This window comes from Manis pentadactyla, chromosome 1, assembly GCF_030020395.1.
Source record: "Manis pentadactyla isolate mManPen7 chromosome 1, mManPen7.hap1, whole genome shotgun sequence".
Taxonomy (NCBI): Eukaryota; Metazoa; Chordata; class Mammalia; order Pholidota; family Manidae; genus Manis; species Manis pentadactyla.
In genome coordinates, this window is record NC_080019.1 from 113,285,327 (window position 1) to 113,303,674 (window position 18,348).

At 40.4% G+C, this 18,348-nt stretch overlaps 1 protein-coding gene across 3 annotated transcripts in view; it reads right to left on the reverse strand.

Moving 5' to 3' along the window:
* Positions 1-110: 110 nt before the first annotated feature.
* LAMP3 (lysosomal associated membrane protein 3) overlaps positions 111-18,348 on the reverse strand; it is a 36,291-nt gene continuing 18,053 nt past the window's right edge. The window contains exons 5-6 of one of the 3 annotated variants that reach the window (XM_036926700.2): positions 15,893-16,063; positions 111-1,348 (exon numbers count right to left, since the gene is read on the reverse strand). In XM_036926700.2, coding sequence (XP_036782595.2) covers positions 1,338-1,348; positions 15,893-16,063 — 182 coding nt within the window. In that variant the 3' untranslated portion in view covers positions 111-1,337. The other 2 variants (XM_036926699.2, XM_036926698.2) reach the window with 2 other exon arrangements.

The following is an 18,348-nucleotide window of genomic DNA, read 5'->3' on the forward strand; positions in this document are numbered from 1 at the left end:
GAGAGGCGGAGTCACGGGGGAAAGCCAAAAGAGGGTGAAGAGCAACATACAAAATTGTCAAGAATGAAAAAAAAAGTAAAATAAAATAAAATGAAAAAATAAAAACCACCTGAGATTTATTAGAGGCGGATTCAACTTTTTATTTGGATAATTTGGTTTTTGCTATTGATTTGTATGCTATAAAAAATGAAAGATACAAGTGCTAGAAGACATCATGGGAGGCCCTTAAGAAGGGAAGTCTTTTCTGAATAGAACACTCAGAAAAATGATTGATAAATTCAACTATATAATTTTTAAAAATCTGCATAGCAAAACATACATATAGAAAAAACATATAGAACTGGGAATATTTTTATACCTCTTAATCTGAGATGAAGGCCTACTTTCCTAAATATATAAATAACTCTCACAAATCTATAAGAAAAAAGATCTATAAATAATGTAAGAGAAAATCATCAAAAAATATGAAGAGACCGGTGGAACAGAATAGACAGCCCAGAAATAAACCTATGTATATATGGTCAACTAATCTTTGACAATGATTCCAAGTACACATAATGGGGAAAAGCAAAGTCTCTTGGAAAAAAGGTACTGGGGAAACTGGATACTCAGACGCAAAAGAATGAAACTAGACTCCACCTGTTGGGATGGCTGTCATCAAAAAAGACAAGAGAACAAGTGTTGGCAAAGGTGTGGAGAAAGGGAACCCCTGTATACTCTTGGTGGGAATATAATTTGGACAGCCATTGTAGAAAACAGCATGGAGTTTCCTCAGAAAATAAAACATAAAACTACTGTATGATTCAGCAATCCCATTACTGGTTATATATCCAAAGGAAACAAAATCAGTATGACCTTCTCAGTACATCATATTAGGAGGTACACAATGTCAGTGTGTCCCATGATGGTGTGTTAACTTTTACTACCTTGGTTAAGGTGGTATCTACCAAGTTTCTGCACTGGAAATAAATTTTTCATATTCCAAACGGTTTGTCTCTGAGAGGTAGAATTATGGTTGATTTTCACCACACTTTCTCACCATTACCTGTTGACAATTTCTATAGTTTCAAAGTTCTACTGACATGACTTTAACAATAAGTAATGTTTAAATCTGACTGAAACAAATATGGGGGAGAGGAGGTAAAAGTGGAGGTACAGAGATGGAGGCTGGTGAGCTGTGGTCTCTGTAACACTACCCACTGGTCCTACCTGGCACAGGCATGATTATCTCCAATTTCCTGGGAGATAGCAATTATTCTATTGGCCCATTGTCCTTCTTTTGCTCCAGTGGAAGTGTAGAGCAGTCCTGTAGTCTCTTGAGTGTTCATTAGGTGTATCTAGGATAAACCTAGGGCACAAAGGGATGATCCATTACAGCATATATATGAAGATTTTTGAATTGCTTTTTAATGGCAATAAGCCATTCTCAGTAAGTATCCCAAGAAGGCTGCAGTGGGTCCTGCCATCATAGCAGACACAACATCCAGAAAAGAAAAAAAAAGAGTTTTATCTCATGCATTTGCATTTTTCTCCCCTGGTTTTAAAAACATTTTATTATGGAAAAAATTTTAACATTTACAAAAGTAGATAGAATTATATAATAAACCCCTGTTTACTGTTGGATCCGCTGGGATGATTTTCCTTCCCCACTGTCTTTCAGGGTCACTTCTGAATGTGGCTATAATGCAGCCCCTGTCCAGTTTTGGTGTGTACCCACATACCATACCAACTGCTTTATAAACCATTTTGGGCTTTTCCACCTTTTTCAACTGGTTACATGTACTGCCCCAGCATGCATAGGTGCAAACCAGGGGAGAGGGCATTGGTACAACTCTGGTGAGTGACATGGGGGTCTGGGATACCTGCCCATGAAGCCTATCCATGCCATTTAGACCTGCTTGGGCTCGACCTTGGATATAACATTTCCGTCTTACAATTGACTACTCCTAGACCTATCTGATTTTATTACTTAGTAGATTTGACAGAATCCAGTTGAAAATGGGCAGTTCCGGATATATGGTCACTTAGAGACCCTAGGTCAAGTGTTCTGGGACCCAGTAACAGGCCAAGAGCTGTTTCTCAGAAGGTATGTATTTCTCTGCTGAAAATGGCATGGCCTTGGCTCTGCTCCAGAATACCCAAGGCCTACATTATGATTCTTCTGTGGGAGTTTGCCAAAAATTCCCTACTGTACCTTTTCCCACCACTGGCCCTGCTAACACCGTAAGATCTGCCTCACTGTCTGGCTCCAGCAGCAGAGCTAATTACATTGTGGCATGGAGTTGCTGAAATTCCAGCTCTGGCCCCACCCAAGACCGATGACTTTCTATGTCATCTGGTAAATGGGCCAGTGGAACTACCTTAGCTGTGGAATGCTGCCTCCAGAACCTAACGAGCCCTACATGGCTCCGTGCTTCCTTCTTGTGGAAAGAAGGCAAGATGCGAAATATTTGTATTTTATTTTGGAAGGGAGATTCTGGCATGTCCCTGACACCCTGGGTCTCTAAAAACTTCACTGAAGCAGTCAATCCCTGAATCTTCATGGGGCTTGTCTCTTACCTCCTGGAGTACATGTGATTTACCAAGGCCTCCAGCATAATAATCAATTTGGGTTTGTCCTAATGTGTGGGTAAAATTGCAATATTGCCAGAATCTCTGGCCTGGCTTTGGTAATCTCCATATCAATAGGTGTTTCCAAGGGGTGGAGAGAAGTAACATCTCCATATCAATAAGTAATTACAAGCAGGAGCAGGGCACATCTGGACTTGAGAGGTTGGGTGGGGCCCCTTCTTCTGCAGCAGGGTGGTGAGAGACTCTGGTGAGCAGATGTGGACAACTGCTTGTAAACAATAAACGGGTTTCTCCCACTTTATTTCTCCCTTTGATTTTGGTTTCAAAGGTATTTTGCCCGGAGATTCCCGCCCCCCGCCCCCCACTGGAGTTATAGCATGTCATCAATGTAATGGTTCAGTGTTATGTCCTACAGGACGTCTGTATGGTCCAGATCACTTTGAATTGCATTATGAGAGAGGACAGGAGAGTTAACAAATCCCTGAGGCAGAACCAGAAATGAATATTATAGAGCAACAGGCCAACAACTCTGGTTGAAAAGGCAGCCTTGGTCAGCCTGAGCAGTGGCTAGTCAAGTGACTGTCAGCTGGACGGGTTGAGAGACTGCGCTCCGGGGGAGGTGCTACATCTGAAGCAGAGTCGGAAGTAGGCTGGAAAGAGTCCTGCTCCCATTATCCTTTGCCACTTTCCTTAGTGTGCATACTGGAGTTTGTTTACCTGAATTCCTCCCAGAAAGTAAACCCGTAATTCCACCTTGGCATTGACCTGGGGGAGCCAGCATCCACAATGGTCCCATTGACTTCTGCCTCTCCTGGTCTTTGCTCCCATGTTGTACCAGGGATGGTTGATGTGACCAGTCCAATACAGCAGGAGTGATACTATGTCATTTCTGTGATTAGCTGGTCATTCTCTCTCTCTTGGCTCACTTGCCCTGGGGAAAAGCAGCTATCATGTTGGGAGCATCTCTATGGATGAGTCACATTGTGTGAACTTGGAAGCGGATTCTTAGGTCCCCATTGAACAAATGACTGCAGCCCTCCCTGGTCAATGGCTTAACTGCCACCTGGTGAGAGAACCTGAGCCAGAACCACCCATCTAAGCTGTTCCCAGATTTTTGACCTACAGAAACTGTGTGAGATTATAAATATTTGCTGTTTTAAGGTGCTAAATTTGGGAGGCAATTTGTTACATAGCTATAGAGAACTAATACAAGACCTCATTTATCTCAGCCCCTACCAGAGTGTCTGGCATCTAGGAAGTCCTTAATGGATATTTGTTGAATGGATGAATGGATAAATTGTGGCAGCATTTAGGTAAACCAGTAATCCAGTCAGTCTGGACCAAGAGTTGAAAGACTTAATTTGTATTTATTAATGTGGTTTACCTTCTCAGAAATTAAATTTCTCTCAAATAGATCTTCTTTTTTAGTAATGTGCCAGTGGAGGACAAAACAAAATAAATTTTTCATAGAAAGATGATTTACCTTACTGATTCAAGCAACTACTTCCACTAAGTTTGTAAACAAAAACTCTTATAGGACAAAAACTGAATTGTAAGAAATGGATGACATCAATGAGTCTCCAAAGTAAGTTTTTCTTACAAAAAGTGTTACTGTAATCCAATATGCTATAAGACTAACGTCAGGACCTTGTCAACTCCATTGAATCATAAGGGAACAAGTCAGGAGAGTCACTATGTACCTAGGGTGACCTGAATTATTCCTTTACTGCAGTATTCTAGGGGTATGTGGTCTTTTATGTTAATATCCTGACTTTGTTCCTTCCTTTTGTAAGAACAAGTAAGAATAAAATTCTTGGCAAGTTGCTGTACAGAATAAAGTGAACTAAAAGAGAAAATGTGGCTATAAAAGTGCAGAAGAAGCAAATTACCACAAGAGGGCGATATACATTCAAGAAAGAAAAGTTGGAGGTTAGATTTCTCTATTTTCAAAAAAATACTTAAAAATACCTTGAGAAATTTATTCCATTTCTTTATCTTTAGAGCCACAGCTAAAGAATCCAATAAAAATGAGAAATGAATGTTTCACAGGGCCCCTTCGACAGAATAGAGAACTTTATTAAAGACAGGCTACTTCATTCTCCATCGAGTCCTCCTTTCATGCACCCTAATCTCTTATAATTCTGGATAGTTCATTTCCTCTGTAAAAAGGGAACATAGGCCAACAGACACATGAAGAGATGCTCCACATCGCTAGTCATCAGAGAAATGCAAATTAAAACCACAATGAGATATCACCTCACACCAGTAAGGGTCACCACCATCCAAAAGACAAACAACAACAAATGTTGGTGAGGTTGTGGAGAAAGGGGAACCCTCCTACACTGCTGGTGGGAATGTAAATTGGTTCAACCATTGTGGAAAGCAGTATGGAGGTTTCTCAAAAAGCTCTAAATAGACATACCATTTGACCTAGGAATTCCACTTCTAGGAATTTACCCTAAGAACGCAGCAGCCCAGTTTGAAAAAGTCAGATGCACCCCTATGTTTATCGCAGCACTATTTACAATAGCCAAGCTATGGAAGCAACCTAAGTGTCCATCAGTAGATGACTGGATAAAGAAGATGTGGTACATATACACAATGGAATATTATTCAGCCATAAGAAGAAAACAATTCCTACCATTTGCAACAACATGGATGGAGCTAGAGGGTATTATGCTAAGTGAAATAAGCCAGGCGGAGAAAGACAAATACCAAATGATTTCACTCTTACGTGGAGTATAAGAACAAAGAAAAACTGAAGGAACAAAACAGCAGCAGAATCACAGAACCCAAGAATGGACTAACAGTTACTAAAGGGAAAGGGACTGGGGAGGATGGGTGGGAAGGAAAGGATAAGCGGGGGGAAAAAGAAAGGGGGCATTACGATTAGCATGTATAATGTGGGGGGGCATGGCATGGGTAGGTCTGTGCAACACAGAGAAGACAAGTAGTGATTCTACAGCATCTTATTACACCGATGGACAGTGACTGTAATGGGGTTTGTGGGGGGACTTGGTGAAGGGAGGAGTCTCGTAAACATAATGTTCCTCCTCATGTAATTGTAGATTAATAATACCAAAATTAAAAAACAAATTTAAAAAAAGGGAACATATGCTGGTGTGAGGCTTTGGGTCATACTTAGTGTCATTGTTGAAGGCAACTTGGTGTAGTGAAAAGACCAGAGACTTTGGAAAGAGATGCATGGGAAGTCAAATTCTGGTTCTGCCCTTATCATCTGCATGACTTAAATGATGAATTTCCTTAAGTCTGACTTCACCCATCTGTGAGTCACGAGAATTAAATGAGATGTATATATACTGCTTAGCCTAGCGTCTGGCACATGAATCCAATAATTTGGGAGCCATTATTATCATTTCCTGCTTATTATTTAATTCTGTTGTTAATAGCCTAATTCTTGGTTTTTAATGATTCTGGAGCAGGAATCATCAAGATAAAAATATAAGATGATTTGTTCCTCTTGTTGGTGTCACATCAAAAAACCTAGACAACCTGTGATATACTGTCATTTTTGATGATTTTTAAAAAACATTCAAAGTAGAAAGAAGGTAAGCGGATTAGGTATATGTATATCATATAAAACATAGATAGTAAAAGCACTGAAAGTCCATTTTGTAGACAAAGCAGAGGCATTTTTAAGGAAAAGATGAAAGATAAAATCCCCAATGTGAACACAGGTAGTGTTAATTACAATTAACACTTTGGTTTGTAATTTAAAGGCATAAACCACTTTACATACATTGTGTTAATTTAATGTATCTCAAATGTTGACTTCAGTTAAAATATTTTGGGGAAAACTAGAAAATACTCTTAAACAACCTGCTAGGTCTTCATAACATGAACAAAAATTATTTAGAAATGTATGTACTGCTTGAATTTAAATCAGAAATGACTGTTTTGTAAAAGATGGTGGTTTGCATTATTGGAAGGACCTCCACTCCAAGGGAGGTGCCCAACATCCTGGAAATGATGAATGAATTCTCTAAACTCCATTCTTTTCTTTTCCCCTGGGCACCAATTAGATTCTCTGGTATCCAGATGATTCTCGCTTTAGGCGGATTCCATAGACAATCAACCCCACAGCACAGAGACCCAGCACGATGGCCCCAATCACAGGAAGCACAATTGTGTAGTCGGAGGAACACTCATCCACTAAGAGAAAAAAACAAATACAATATCACAGGTAAAGTATGGTAAGGGCAAACCAGAAAGCAGGCTAGAAAGGGAAAAATAAGAGCTTTGGAGTCAAACCTGGGCTGTACTTTTAATTCCACAACTAACTGACTCTGTGAACTTGGGCAGGTTATTTAACCTTTCAATTTCCTCATTTATAAGGGAAGCAATTAAGGTTGTTGGAGGATTAAATATTTAATAATTGTTACCCCCACTTTCTTCCAGGTATGATCTCTGCAAAGTGGGATGTGCTCACATAAGAGACTGTTTCACTAGATTACACATGATCTCTTGAAAACATGTGATGTTTATCCACTTTATAAAACTTTTTTTGTCACACTCCAAGTTCTTTTCTATGGATTTAGTGAGTTAAAAATATTAGAAAACAGACCTAATTATTTATGAGATCTTAAAAGCGAAAGTTTGCAAATTGGTCAAAACGCTGTTTTTCTTTATTCCATGACAGAATCCTGAATGGAATTCCATTAAGTTCATTTAAAATGCAATCAGTCTCAACTAGAGAAAGACGGAGAGCCCTGGGAAAAAAGGGGAACCTGACTGAGTACAAATAAACACAAAACCGTACCTGTATCTTATTCAAGGATAGATAAGAGGATATATCCATGAGATCCTTGCATGAACAAATGTTGAAATGAACCAAGGATCAACATTAACCCAATTCTCACCTGAGGTCCAAGAAAAAAGATTCAGGAGGGGCTGGGGGAGAGTGAATGGCAATTAGAAACTCCAGGAAAAAAACAAAATCTGAACAAAACAGGAACTATGCTTGTCGTACCTTATTTGATTTGGCAGTGGGCAACATTTAGGTAATTATAACAATATATACCTTATTGATTTAACAAAACATAGTACTACAACTATAAAAGGGATGGTGTGTGAGTATTGAATCTTATCTGCCGTAACAAGAAGGTTAAAGCTGATAGATTAACAAATAGTAAGATAAGCTTTATAATACATTTTAAAAGAATTATGGAGATAGCTACCATAAACAATTGTTGAAATTAGTTTAAAGCGCTTTATCTCTTAGAGGAAGGACAAGCAAACGTTGCTTTTCATGATAAGCACTTTCGGAATACATGTTAATTTTGGTATTTACATATATTTTAAAAGTAAATATATATATTTCATAGCTGCAAAAGAACATTGACAAATGTTAAAATGACTTGGAAAAACATACAGATATATTAAAACAAAATATGAAGTACATACCTATTGACCCAACAATTCCATCACTGAGAATTTATACTAAAGATAATAGTCATGTAAATATACCAAGATATGTTACACTAATCTCCATTTTATGAAAGCAAAATGGATAATCTGAATATCCATCAAAGATTTAAAATGGTACATCCATGTAATAGAACATAAGGTAGCTCTTAAAAAGAATGTGGTAGATCTCAATATACTGACAGGCAAGTTTCCTGAAATCTGTAAACCATCACATGAACCCAAACAAATGTGTGTGAGTGCCTGTATTGAAAAGATAGTCAATAAGCTGGGGAAGGACTGGGGGAGTACAGGGCAACTTCTCCTTTCCATATAGTTTTGTACTAGTGAATATGACATTGTTTAAATGTTTTTAAAATGCAGAAATGTACACAAAGGAAATAATTGTCCAATCACCACATTTCTTCCACTTGAATTAGTTACTATAAACCTTTTGAAGCATTATCTTCCTCTGTACATACGAGTGTGTGTGTATGTGCATGTGTATGCTTAAAGAAAAATCATTCTATTTTTAAGAATATTTGCACATTATAACTAATTACAGTGATTCATAAATGCACAATATGAAAGTAAAAAAAAGTCACCTGAAAAACCACCCACCCAGAAATTATCATTGCCAAAACATGGACAAACATTATTTCAGGTATTGTTCTTCACAATTATAGGGATAGATGGGTAGAAAAATAAATAGAAGCATTTTTATTAAAATAGTATCATACAAGTGCTATTTTGTCAAAATGTTCATTTTAAATTTGCTTGAATTTCACAGAAGAAAAAGAGCTAAAATAAAACTGGAGGAATTACTGCACTTGAAATAAATGTTTCTTTGTAACAGGAAATATTTCATGAACAATTCCTTTAAGGTTTAAAGAACAGATTATAAATACATTAAAAGATTATGAAATGCATTAAGAGGTTACAAAATATATTAGAGACATGATATGTTTTCTAAACTCTGTTTCCAGTTTAGACATTGTCTATTAAGACTGTTTTGAAAGATAAGCACTAACAGATTGCCTCCCATTTCTCTTCTTCCCAACTCAAATTTTTAGTCATAATATCTTGGGATGGGTGTGCTGGGGGAGGCAGGGTTAGGAGCCCAGCTCTGCTAACTGTCTCCACTCTTCCTCTGAATCTTGTTTCTTTTTTATTCACCAGTTTAAAAAGTTTATTGCATTAGGTTAGCTCTTTTTGGCTGCTACTGTGATCTTTAAAAACTCTTTTCCTTTCAATCTATTAGATGATGAGGAAGAGAAATTTTGTGAGGAAAAAACCAGTTAGTATCTTAACTCCAATTTTTCATTTCATATATTTCTGCAGTGCTTAAATTTTAAAAATGTCATCTACATGTAATTTTTTTGTTTTCACTTTCTTCTTAAAAATTAAGCATTAGTACTGAAGGATAAATTATAACCATTTTAAACAGTTTATTCTATGGGGAAAAACCAAAATTCAGGTACACATACACACTTGTTAATCAGTGTTTGTTTTGCATATAATTCATGTCATTCTTCAATCACATGTGAAACCTAGGAACAATAAAAATTCTCAACAACACAATAGTTGTATAATGTTGATAGTATATTCACGATAACAGCCATAATAATACTTTGAACCTTAGAAATGCTTAAAATGCACAAGTAAAAAGGATACCAAATTGTGTTTTTTCTGTATGCCTCCAGCTTGTAAAACAGTATTCATGAGAGAGAAATATATCAAAATGAACACTGGATAGGTTATCTCCAGGTAGGTATTAGTGAAGATTTCAGTATCTCTCTCTATATAGGTTTCAGGAAGAGGAGTAAAATTAGGACTTTCTACCCCCAACGGAAGGGGAAAATTGGGTTGAAACCAGCTGGATGGGCAAGCAGCAGGAGAGCCCAAGGCAAGGGGTGAGCGATGCCAAGGAGGATCAGAAAAGGCCCCCTGAAGAGCTTCCCAGAGTCTTACCCAGCAGCCTCCAGCCCCGACCCTGAGGAGTGACAAAAGCGGCGCTCGGCAATGAGCCTGGGGCCACTGAAGTGCAGCCAAGCACGAGGGAGAACCTCACGGGGAAAAGGAGCCTGCTTCCCCACAGTCGGGTTTCTGCAGCCTCCATCCCAGCCCTGTCGCCCTCGGGGGCCGCCCAGGAAGACCCTGCAGAAAGTAGGCAGGACTGCAAGGCAGGAACTTATTTGGCATTCATTTACTAGTCATTCAAATGAAATTTTTGCTCTTTCTGGCCACTAGAATGTTAATTCAAAGAAATTTTAAAGATAATTGGCGTGGAAAGGGTAGGTACCAGGAATCCAAGTTTCAGCGGTCACTCCAAGTAACTCATTAAAGATGGTAGAAAGGCAAATGTAACCTAAGAGAACCGCCTTACCCTCCCTTATTGCTTTTAATTCCACTTCTTTATCCATCTGCCCTGGGAGAAATTTCCACACAGTAGCAGATGAACCTTCCTTATGTCATTCTACAGTATAGTTACTGGCACACTGAGTAAATAACTTGTGCTCTGCGGCATAAAACCTTTCAAGCACCCTTGAGGCAGAGCTGGGAGCGGGACTCTGGAGCCGGGCACCTGGTGGTACCTGTTGGAGGGAGGAGGTGGAGGCAGATGGCACCCTGCCAAAGCCAAGCCCTCCCTCTTAGACCTGAGTTGCTTTGGGGAACACTGGGTCCTCACATCCCAGATTTTCAACACCTCCTGTTGTAAGGAGGGAACAAGAATGTGCTGACACTCCAGGCATCTCCAGGGAACTCTTGAAACTCTCTTGAAACTGCTCTGTGCCCTCCTCACTCGCTCACTTCTGAGAAAGTGGAGAGAGCTGAAATCCCTTATGGGAATGCCAGTACACGCATGCTCTAGATAAGCACTGGCTATAGGCCTGTTGCCAACTTTCATAAGTTTCCTGTTACAAATAATGAATGGCACCTCTGGCACATCAGACAAACAAGAAAACGTCCTGTTAGTAAAAGCAGGTAAACCACCCAGAAGTCCATTACTCTCCCTTTTCTCTGAAATAAAACCCCAAATCTCCTATTTAACCAGTACATGCTAGTAGAAAACCATGAATAACATTTCAAGCCATATTTTAATAGAGCTTTTCCTCCAGACATCAGTCACTCCCATTCAGGAAAGCCCTAGTTTATAATTGTTTTAAATAAATGTTTGCTAAAAAAGGGAAGCAGGTAGATCCACCTCTTTTGCTTGACATTTCTGATGGTCCTGATGCCGTGCCTTCCCACCATTGGTGGCCTGAGTGCTAACTAATTTACAAGGATAGACTAGAATCAAAGAAAAATAGAGACGAAGCAGGAAAAAAAAAAGTGTTAAACAGGCAGACAACCAATAAAGGTAAAGGAATTGGAGAACTAACATTTATTGGGCCTCTTTCGTTTGCCAAGATCTTCGCTATTGCTCTACATTAAAAAAAGAGATGTTGAAAAGTTTTCTATTTTTCACTAATAATACATTAAATAGTGTAGAATATGTCTTTTTAAAAATGATAGTCTATTAAAACCATCTGTAATTTAAGTAAATCAAAAATTGGGCAAAATCCAGGAGTTTAAAATGACTTTGGGATCTATTTTGAAATGGATTGGTTTTTAAAAGTAATATTTTTTGGAAAACTGGATATTGAGACTTAAAAATATGTAAGAAAGCACTGCACAATTTGAAAATGTCTTTCCCAACCAATCTCCCCTGGCCTATTTGCTTGCTCCTTCTCACAAGCACCCTGCTCCTGTCCCCGACTCTCATCCCTAATTCTCAAGCCAGCCCTGTGTTATCAGGCATGGAGGGTGGGATTCCAGCCCACATGGCACATCTCCCCACGATAACAGTGGAACATGCGGTGGGGCTACCTTTGACTCAGCCTTCGGTTGGCCCTTGGTGCAGAGCTGGTTTCCTAATCACATTGGGAGGGTGGGACAGGGAACTAGAGAAGTAGACCCCTTCACCTCAGGCTGAATATGAAGCCAGAATTCCCAAGGCCTTAACTTTGCACATTCTGAAGAAGGTGGGGCTTTACATGCGTTCATATCCTCTAGTGGGTCTCTTTCTGGCCACCAGGCATGCTGTTAGCAAAATGACAAGCAGTCCTGTGATACTCAGGCCCACGGCCAGAGGGGCTTCTCTCCTGTTTCTGTCACTGAAGCAGGCATCCGCTGCAAGTGAAGTCAGAGTAACAGGTGTTACAGGCTGCCCACAGCGCTGGGAAGTGATACTGCCCTGCATACCTCAGCTTCACCAAGAAGGAAACCAAAGGGGAGATGGGGCTTCTAGGCCCTGCGCCTGCTGCCTCAGACAAGCAGATGGGTTCATGCAGAGGGAAAGGGTCAATGCAATGATCTGAAACTTGCAGGGCTTGTAACCATTTAAGGAGTGTGTCAAATTGCAGATACCCAGGCCCCACGCCCAAGAAATCATGATGCGGAGAGAGGGGGTGCCCAGGTGATTCAGATGCAGCCGGGAGGCAGGTCCAACTCTGAGAAACATTGGTTTGCTCCGGTTCAGAACTGTATCTTGTCTCTCAAGCCAGGATAAGGCCTGGAGCCATCTTCCCCAACACTGGAAATGGCACATGCACCAAATCATGTGGTCAAAGTTTTCTATTCAAACAGGGTTTCTATTCAAAAGGGGCTGCTGGACAGCCTAGAACTCTGGGTACCGGAGGAACCTTGTGCAAGTTCTGGGATTGTAGAGAGGAGGGGTTGAGAATGTGGGAATCTGGACCCTATTATTTGGGATGGCCATTCTCTTTGACAAGGCACAGAGTTTTCATTCGCCGGTTCTTTTCCAGCGTTTTTGGGCACCTGTTGAAATGCCAGCCATTGGTCAGGACTCCTCTGTCCCGCCGCCCGGCCCTGGGCTAGCCCTGCCTTCCACGGACCCCGTGGGCTCTCTGCTGGTGTCTCTTTACCACCACAGTGTACATGCACTTTCCTTGTCAACAGGCTCATTTTTTCCTTATCTCCTCCTCTGGTAGAATCTATCATTTACAGCATGACATCTATCCTCCCATTTGAGCATCTTATGTGAAGTTTGAAGCACAAAGAATGGGAATATGAAGGTGAGCTGAAGCAGTGCAATGAACAAAAGAAGTAATTTGGAGGTAGAATTGAATGGGTTTTTGGACAGCTACATGCAAGAGAATGGAACTGGATTATTGTCTAACCCCATAAACAAAAGTAAACTCACAATGGATCAAAGACCTGAATGTAAGTCATGAAACCATAAAACTCTTAGAAGAAAGAAAACATAGGCAAAAATCTCTTGAATATAAACATGAGCAACTTTTTCCTGAACGCATCTCCTTGGGCAAGGGAAACAAAAGCAAAAATAAACAAATGGAATTACATCAAGCTAAAAGCTTCTGTACAGCAAAGGACACCTTCAGCAGAACAAAAAGGCATCCTACAGTATGGGAGAATGTATTTGCAAATGACATATCCGACAAGGGGTTAACATCCAAAATATATGAAGAACTCACATGCCTCAACACCCAAAAGTCAAGTAACCCTATTGAAAAATGGGTGGAGGATATGAACAGACACTTCTCCAAAGAAGAAATTCAGATGGCCAACAGGCACATGAAAAGATGCTCCACATCACTAATTATCAGGGAAATGCAAATTAAAACCACAATGAGATATCACCTCACACCAGTTAGGATGGCCAGCATCGAAAAGACTAGGAACGACAAATGCTGGTGAGGAAGTGGAGAAAGGGGACCCCTCCTACACTGCTGGTGGGAATGTAAATTAGTTCAAACATTGTGGAAAGCAATATGGAGGGTCCTCAAAAAACTAAAAAATAGAAGTACCATTTGACGCAGGAATTCCACTTCTAGGAATTTACCCAAAGAATATAATTTCTCAGATTCAAAAAGACATATGCACCCCTATGTTTACTGCAGCACTATTTGCAATAGCCAAGATATGCAAGCGACCTAAGTGTCCATCAGTAGAAGAATGGATAAAGAAGATGTGGCACATATACACAATGGAATACTATTCAGCCATAAGAAAAAAACAAATCCTACCATTTGCAACAACATGGATGGAGTTGGTATTATGCTCAGTGAAATAAGCCAGGTGGAAAAAAATACCAAATTATTTCTTTCATTTGTGGAGTATAACAATGAAGCAAAACTGAAGGAACAAAAAACAGCAGCAGACAGATAGACTCCAAGAAGGGACTAGTGGTTACCAAAGGGGAGGGGTGGGGGAGGGCGGGTTGGGAAGAAGGGAGAAGAGGATTGAGGGGTATCATGATCAGTGCACATGGTGTGCGTGGGGTCACGGGGAAGACAGTGTAGCACAGAGAAGACAAGTAGTGGCTCTGTGGCATCTTACTACACTGATGGACAGTGACTGCAATGGGGTATGGGGGTGGGACTTGATAATAAGGGTGAATATAGTAACCACATTGTTTTCTTGTGAAAACTTCATAAGAGTGTATACCAGTGATACCTTAATATAAAAAATGTGAAAAAAAAAAGAATTGAACAGGTTTTGTGTTATTTATATGAGACAGTGAAGGAGGGAGAGGAAAAAGTGAAAAGATAGCTTTTCTCCATCTCCCTGGGGGTGCTGCTAATCGAGTCGATGTGTGCTGTGGAGAGGGTTTATTTCTCACCTCTGCCACTAAAAAGTTTCCCAGACTTGCTTGCTTCCTGCCTCAGAGAGGTTCTGAGGGGGAGGAACAGCACATGTGTACCTTATGTTTAAGATCACATGATTAATCAGAGATTTTGCAAACCTTCAAAATGAATTTTTAAAAGAGTTTCCCCAAGTTGAAGTTTTGAGACAAGATGACAAAGAGGGGGCAACACCTACCAGCAAAATTTAATATTTAACCTTAGCACTGAGGTAAATGTCCAAAATGAGAGTAACAACTGAAAGACTTAGACAAAACCTACAAAAATCAGCAGATCCGAGGCAAGCAACACTTTAATTCTCCTTGGCTACATGTTTCCAGCAAGTCTATCAGAAGTTTTCTGCAGACATATATCCAGCTTTTTAATGTGACTCAGTGAGAAATAAGATTCACAGTACAGAAATTTAATTCACAGCTAAACTTCTTACTAAATCTCTTTATGGTGATTGAGAGGGACTCATAATGTCATTGACTTAGTAGGAGATGGATGTTCTAGAAACTGAAGTTCACTTCCTGGACATACGTAAAAATCCTTGTAACTCTGCTATCCCCACAGGTAGAAAAGGGCATTTTCTGGAAAATCACCCTGGTCTGCCCCTGGCCTTCTTTCTAGGACCTGCTTCCCTCTGTTCTGGTTAAAACCCAAAGCAGAAGTTGCATGGAAACCAAGACTACTATGAGAAAGCACCAATCAGGTAGAATAGCTCACAACTGGAAAGAGGTGGTTCAACAGAGTTCATTTCTATGTTGAATTATGACATCTCTTTTCCTTCTGCAAGTGGGAAAGAATCTATTCTGAAATCTTGAATTTTAGGCAATACTAAAATTCAGAATCTTTAAGTATTCTCCAAATATACCCAAGTTTACCAGTACTAACAGCTTGTAAAGGGAAAGTGATGGTGTTTCTGACTCATTGATTGAGTGTGTATGTGTTTCAGTGACTCAGACTGTTTTGGTCAGACAAGAAGAAAGTCCTCTGCAGTGGGAGAGCAGTGGACATAAATGGGTTAAGGTATCTGATTTTGAGGTTGGTTTTGATTCACAGAGGAATGGCGGGAGGGTGGTTTGGCCAGAGAAAAATTTGGCCCTTCAAGCTTTGTGAAATCATATCGTTGGAGGAAGCTCATGTGATTCTCATCCCTTTTATAGTTTCAGACAAACAATAACAACTTGAAACTACCCCTGGGCCTGTGAAGTTTATGTCTGTGCCAGGATCAACCTTTAACTCACCATTTCCGAAGTGGTCATCTTTGAAATCAAAGGCTTGAAGTCGGACATTCATTGTTTTCAGCTGAAGGTGGGTTGACAGCTGGATGCTCTGCTCACTCACGCATTTGAAGGAATGCCCGACCACAGTCTCAAACATCACCACTGCACTTTTCATTCCGTGGTAAATTTTCTCTAAAGATCACAAAAGTAAAACACAGACATATAAGAATCTTGGCATCTATCCACTGAGTTCCAGCTGTTGCAGTTAAATGGCCTTCCTTCAGATGGGGCTTCCTGGGCTCTGCCTCCTCACAAAAACCACCCTGTGCTCTTTCGGGGGATTTCGCTGGGGCTCTGACTGGAGCGCACAGGGGCGACCTCACATGAACTGGAAGGTGGTACCACTGAAACAGGAACTTTGGGGATGTTTTCTTCAGTTATTTTAAATTTCTGAGGGAAGAGTTGGTGGGGACTATTGTCAGTGCTTTGGGGACTTCAGTGAAGTGCCCACAAAACCTTCAGAAATAACAGAAATAAGACTGCTCTCTGAGACCTCACGTGAACTCTCAATGAATCAGAGCAGAGACATGCTGCGGCACCAAGCAGAGCACCCGCCTATCAGCAGACTGACTGTATTTATATTGCAAAAAGAAGGAGTAAAGCCCATCCTTAGAGGGGTTGCGGCACAGAGAAGGGAGGGCCCAGCTCTGCCTGTTGAGCGCTGTTAGAACCAGAAGGGCCCACTCAAGGGCTGGCTCTGTTTTGGCCACTACACCCTTTTCAAGGAGGTGTATGCTTCAAGGCAGATAGGGTTAAATATTTTAATTATATAATTAACTCTATTTGCTCTGACTTCATACTCACCAAGAACTCCTCTGATTATACTCTGGCTTCCTGAATAGGAGAAAATTCGTTGGCCAGAGGATTCAACTGTCCCCTTGGCAGTTGCCGTGAGAAATAGTTGCATAATAAATGAACAGTTGGCATTCTGATTTTTCAAACAGTATCACGACCTTGGTTTAACATCAGTCTTCTCAAAGAGACAGCTGCTACCTAAGGTATGCCAGTAGCCAGGGGATTGAGGACAGGACTATGCACCTCAGTGAACTAACCAAAGTTGTGCCTCCAAGGAATACCCATGGGCTGTGAGGGACGGAGCTCCTTTCCTGCCTCTGTGGGTGCATTTCCCTGTGTAGAGATAATATTCCACACTGAGGGTCTGCTCGCTGTGTGCTGGATACAGGACAAGTACGTTACATGCACATTCCTGTTTAATTCTCATAACAGTCTTTTGAGTAAGGTAGTAATGTCTCCATTCTACAGATGAAATAGAGAGTCAGAGAGTGGAAAACATTTGCCTGAGATCATGCAACTAGTAAGTGGTATTTGGACTCAAGCAATCTGATTCTGATCTTAACCACTATGCTCTTATGTCCCCTGCCATTACTGTAGTATTTACTGTAGACTCTTACATTTGCACATGGAAATGTCCTACATGTACTGAGTTATCTGTATACACTACTGTGTCATGTGTTAAATCCCAGGGTTGTCTACATTACCACTCCTAGTAACATCACTGTGGCCATTACTGCTATAATGACAACTCAGTACTGCTCCCAATGACACCACCACCGCTGACATGAACATCTCCCTAGCTGTGACTATCACAGCTCCTGCTGCTGCTGCTGAGCCTTGCTTATTGGGACCTAGAATTGTTTTACCCCTCCCTCCACCTCTGAATTCGTTTCTGGTCTGGCTTTCCCTTCCCCTGACTCTTGAGGTATTACTGCACTATTACTGGCTAAAATTTGCCATGCTTAGTGATACATTAGCTGATTTGTTAGCATACACTATATTCAGTCCCCAGCCTGTATGAGTCCACTCATCTGGGAGAGCTAATGTTTAGGAAAGTGACTTGTTCAATATGACATCTTTACACTAACCAATGACCAGTGACAACATCTTCTTGGACAATATCAATATAATAAAGCTAATGTTTTAAATAAACATTTCTTCACATTTTCATGTCTTGGTGAGTTTGTTTAATGTAAGTTCCTTAATAAGGTAAGTTTAAGCCAGTCATGAGATAGGAGGAAACATACGAAAACACTTAGGACAGTACCTGGCGCAGAGGAAGTACTCAATAATGGTTTGTCATCTAAGTCTAGGCTTTCCAGAGAAACAATTGAGGCATCTGAGAAAATCCCCTGATTTTACTTTTACTAGAAAAGTACAAGCTTTACTTTTCTAGAAGAGAACATTGTAGGAGTTCTCTCAAATGGCTGCATGATGGCAATTCTTTACACAGTAACCAAAGTGAACCTTTATAAGTGTACATTTGATCTATCATTTACCCACCCAAACCCTCCAATGGCATCCTTTCACCCCTTAGAATAAAAAATCCAAAGTCCTCATCTTGCCTTGCCCACAGCCCCTACATGCTCCGGCCTGGCTGCCCCTCAGACCTCATCTGGCCT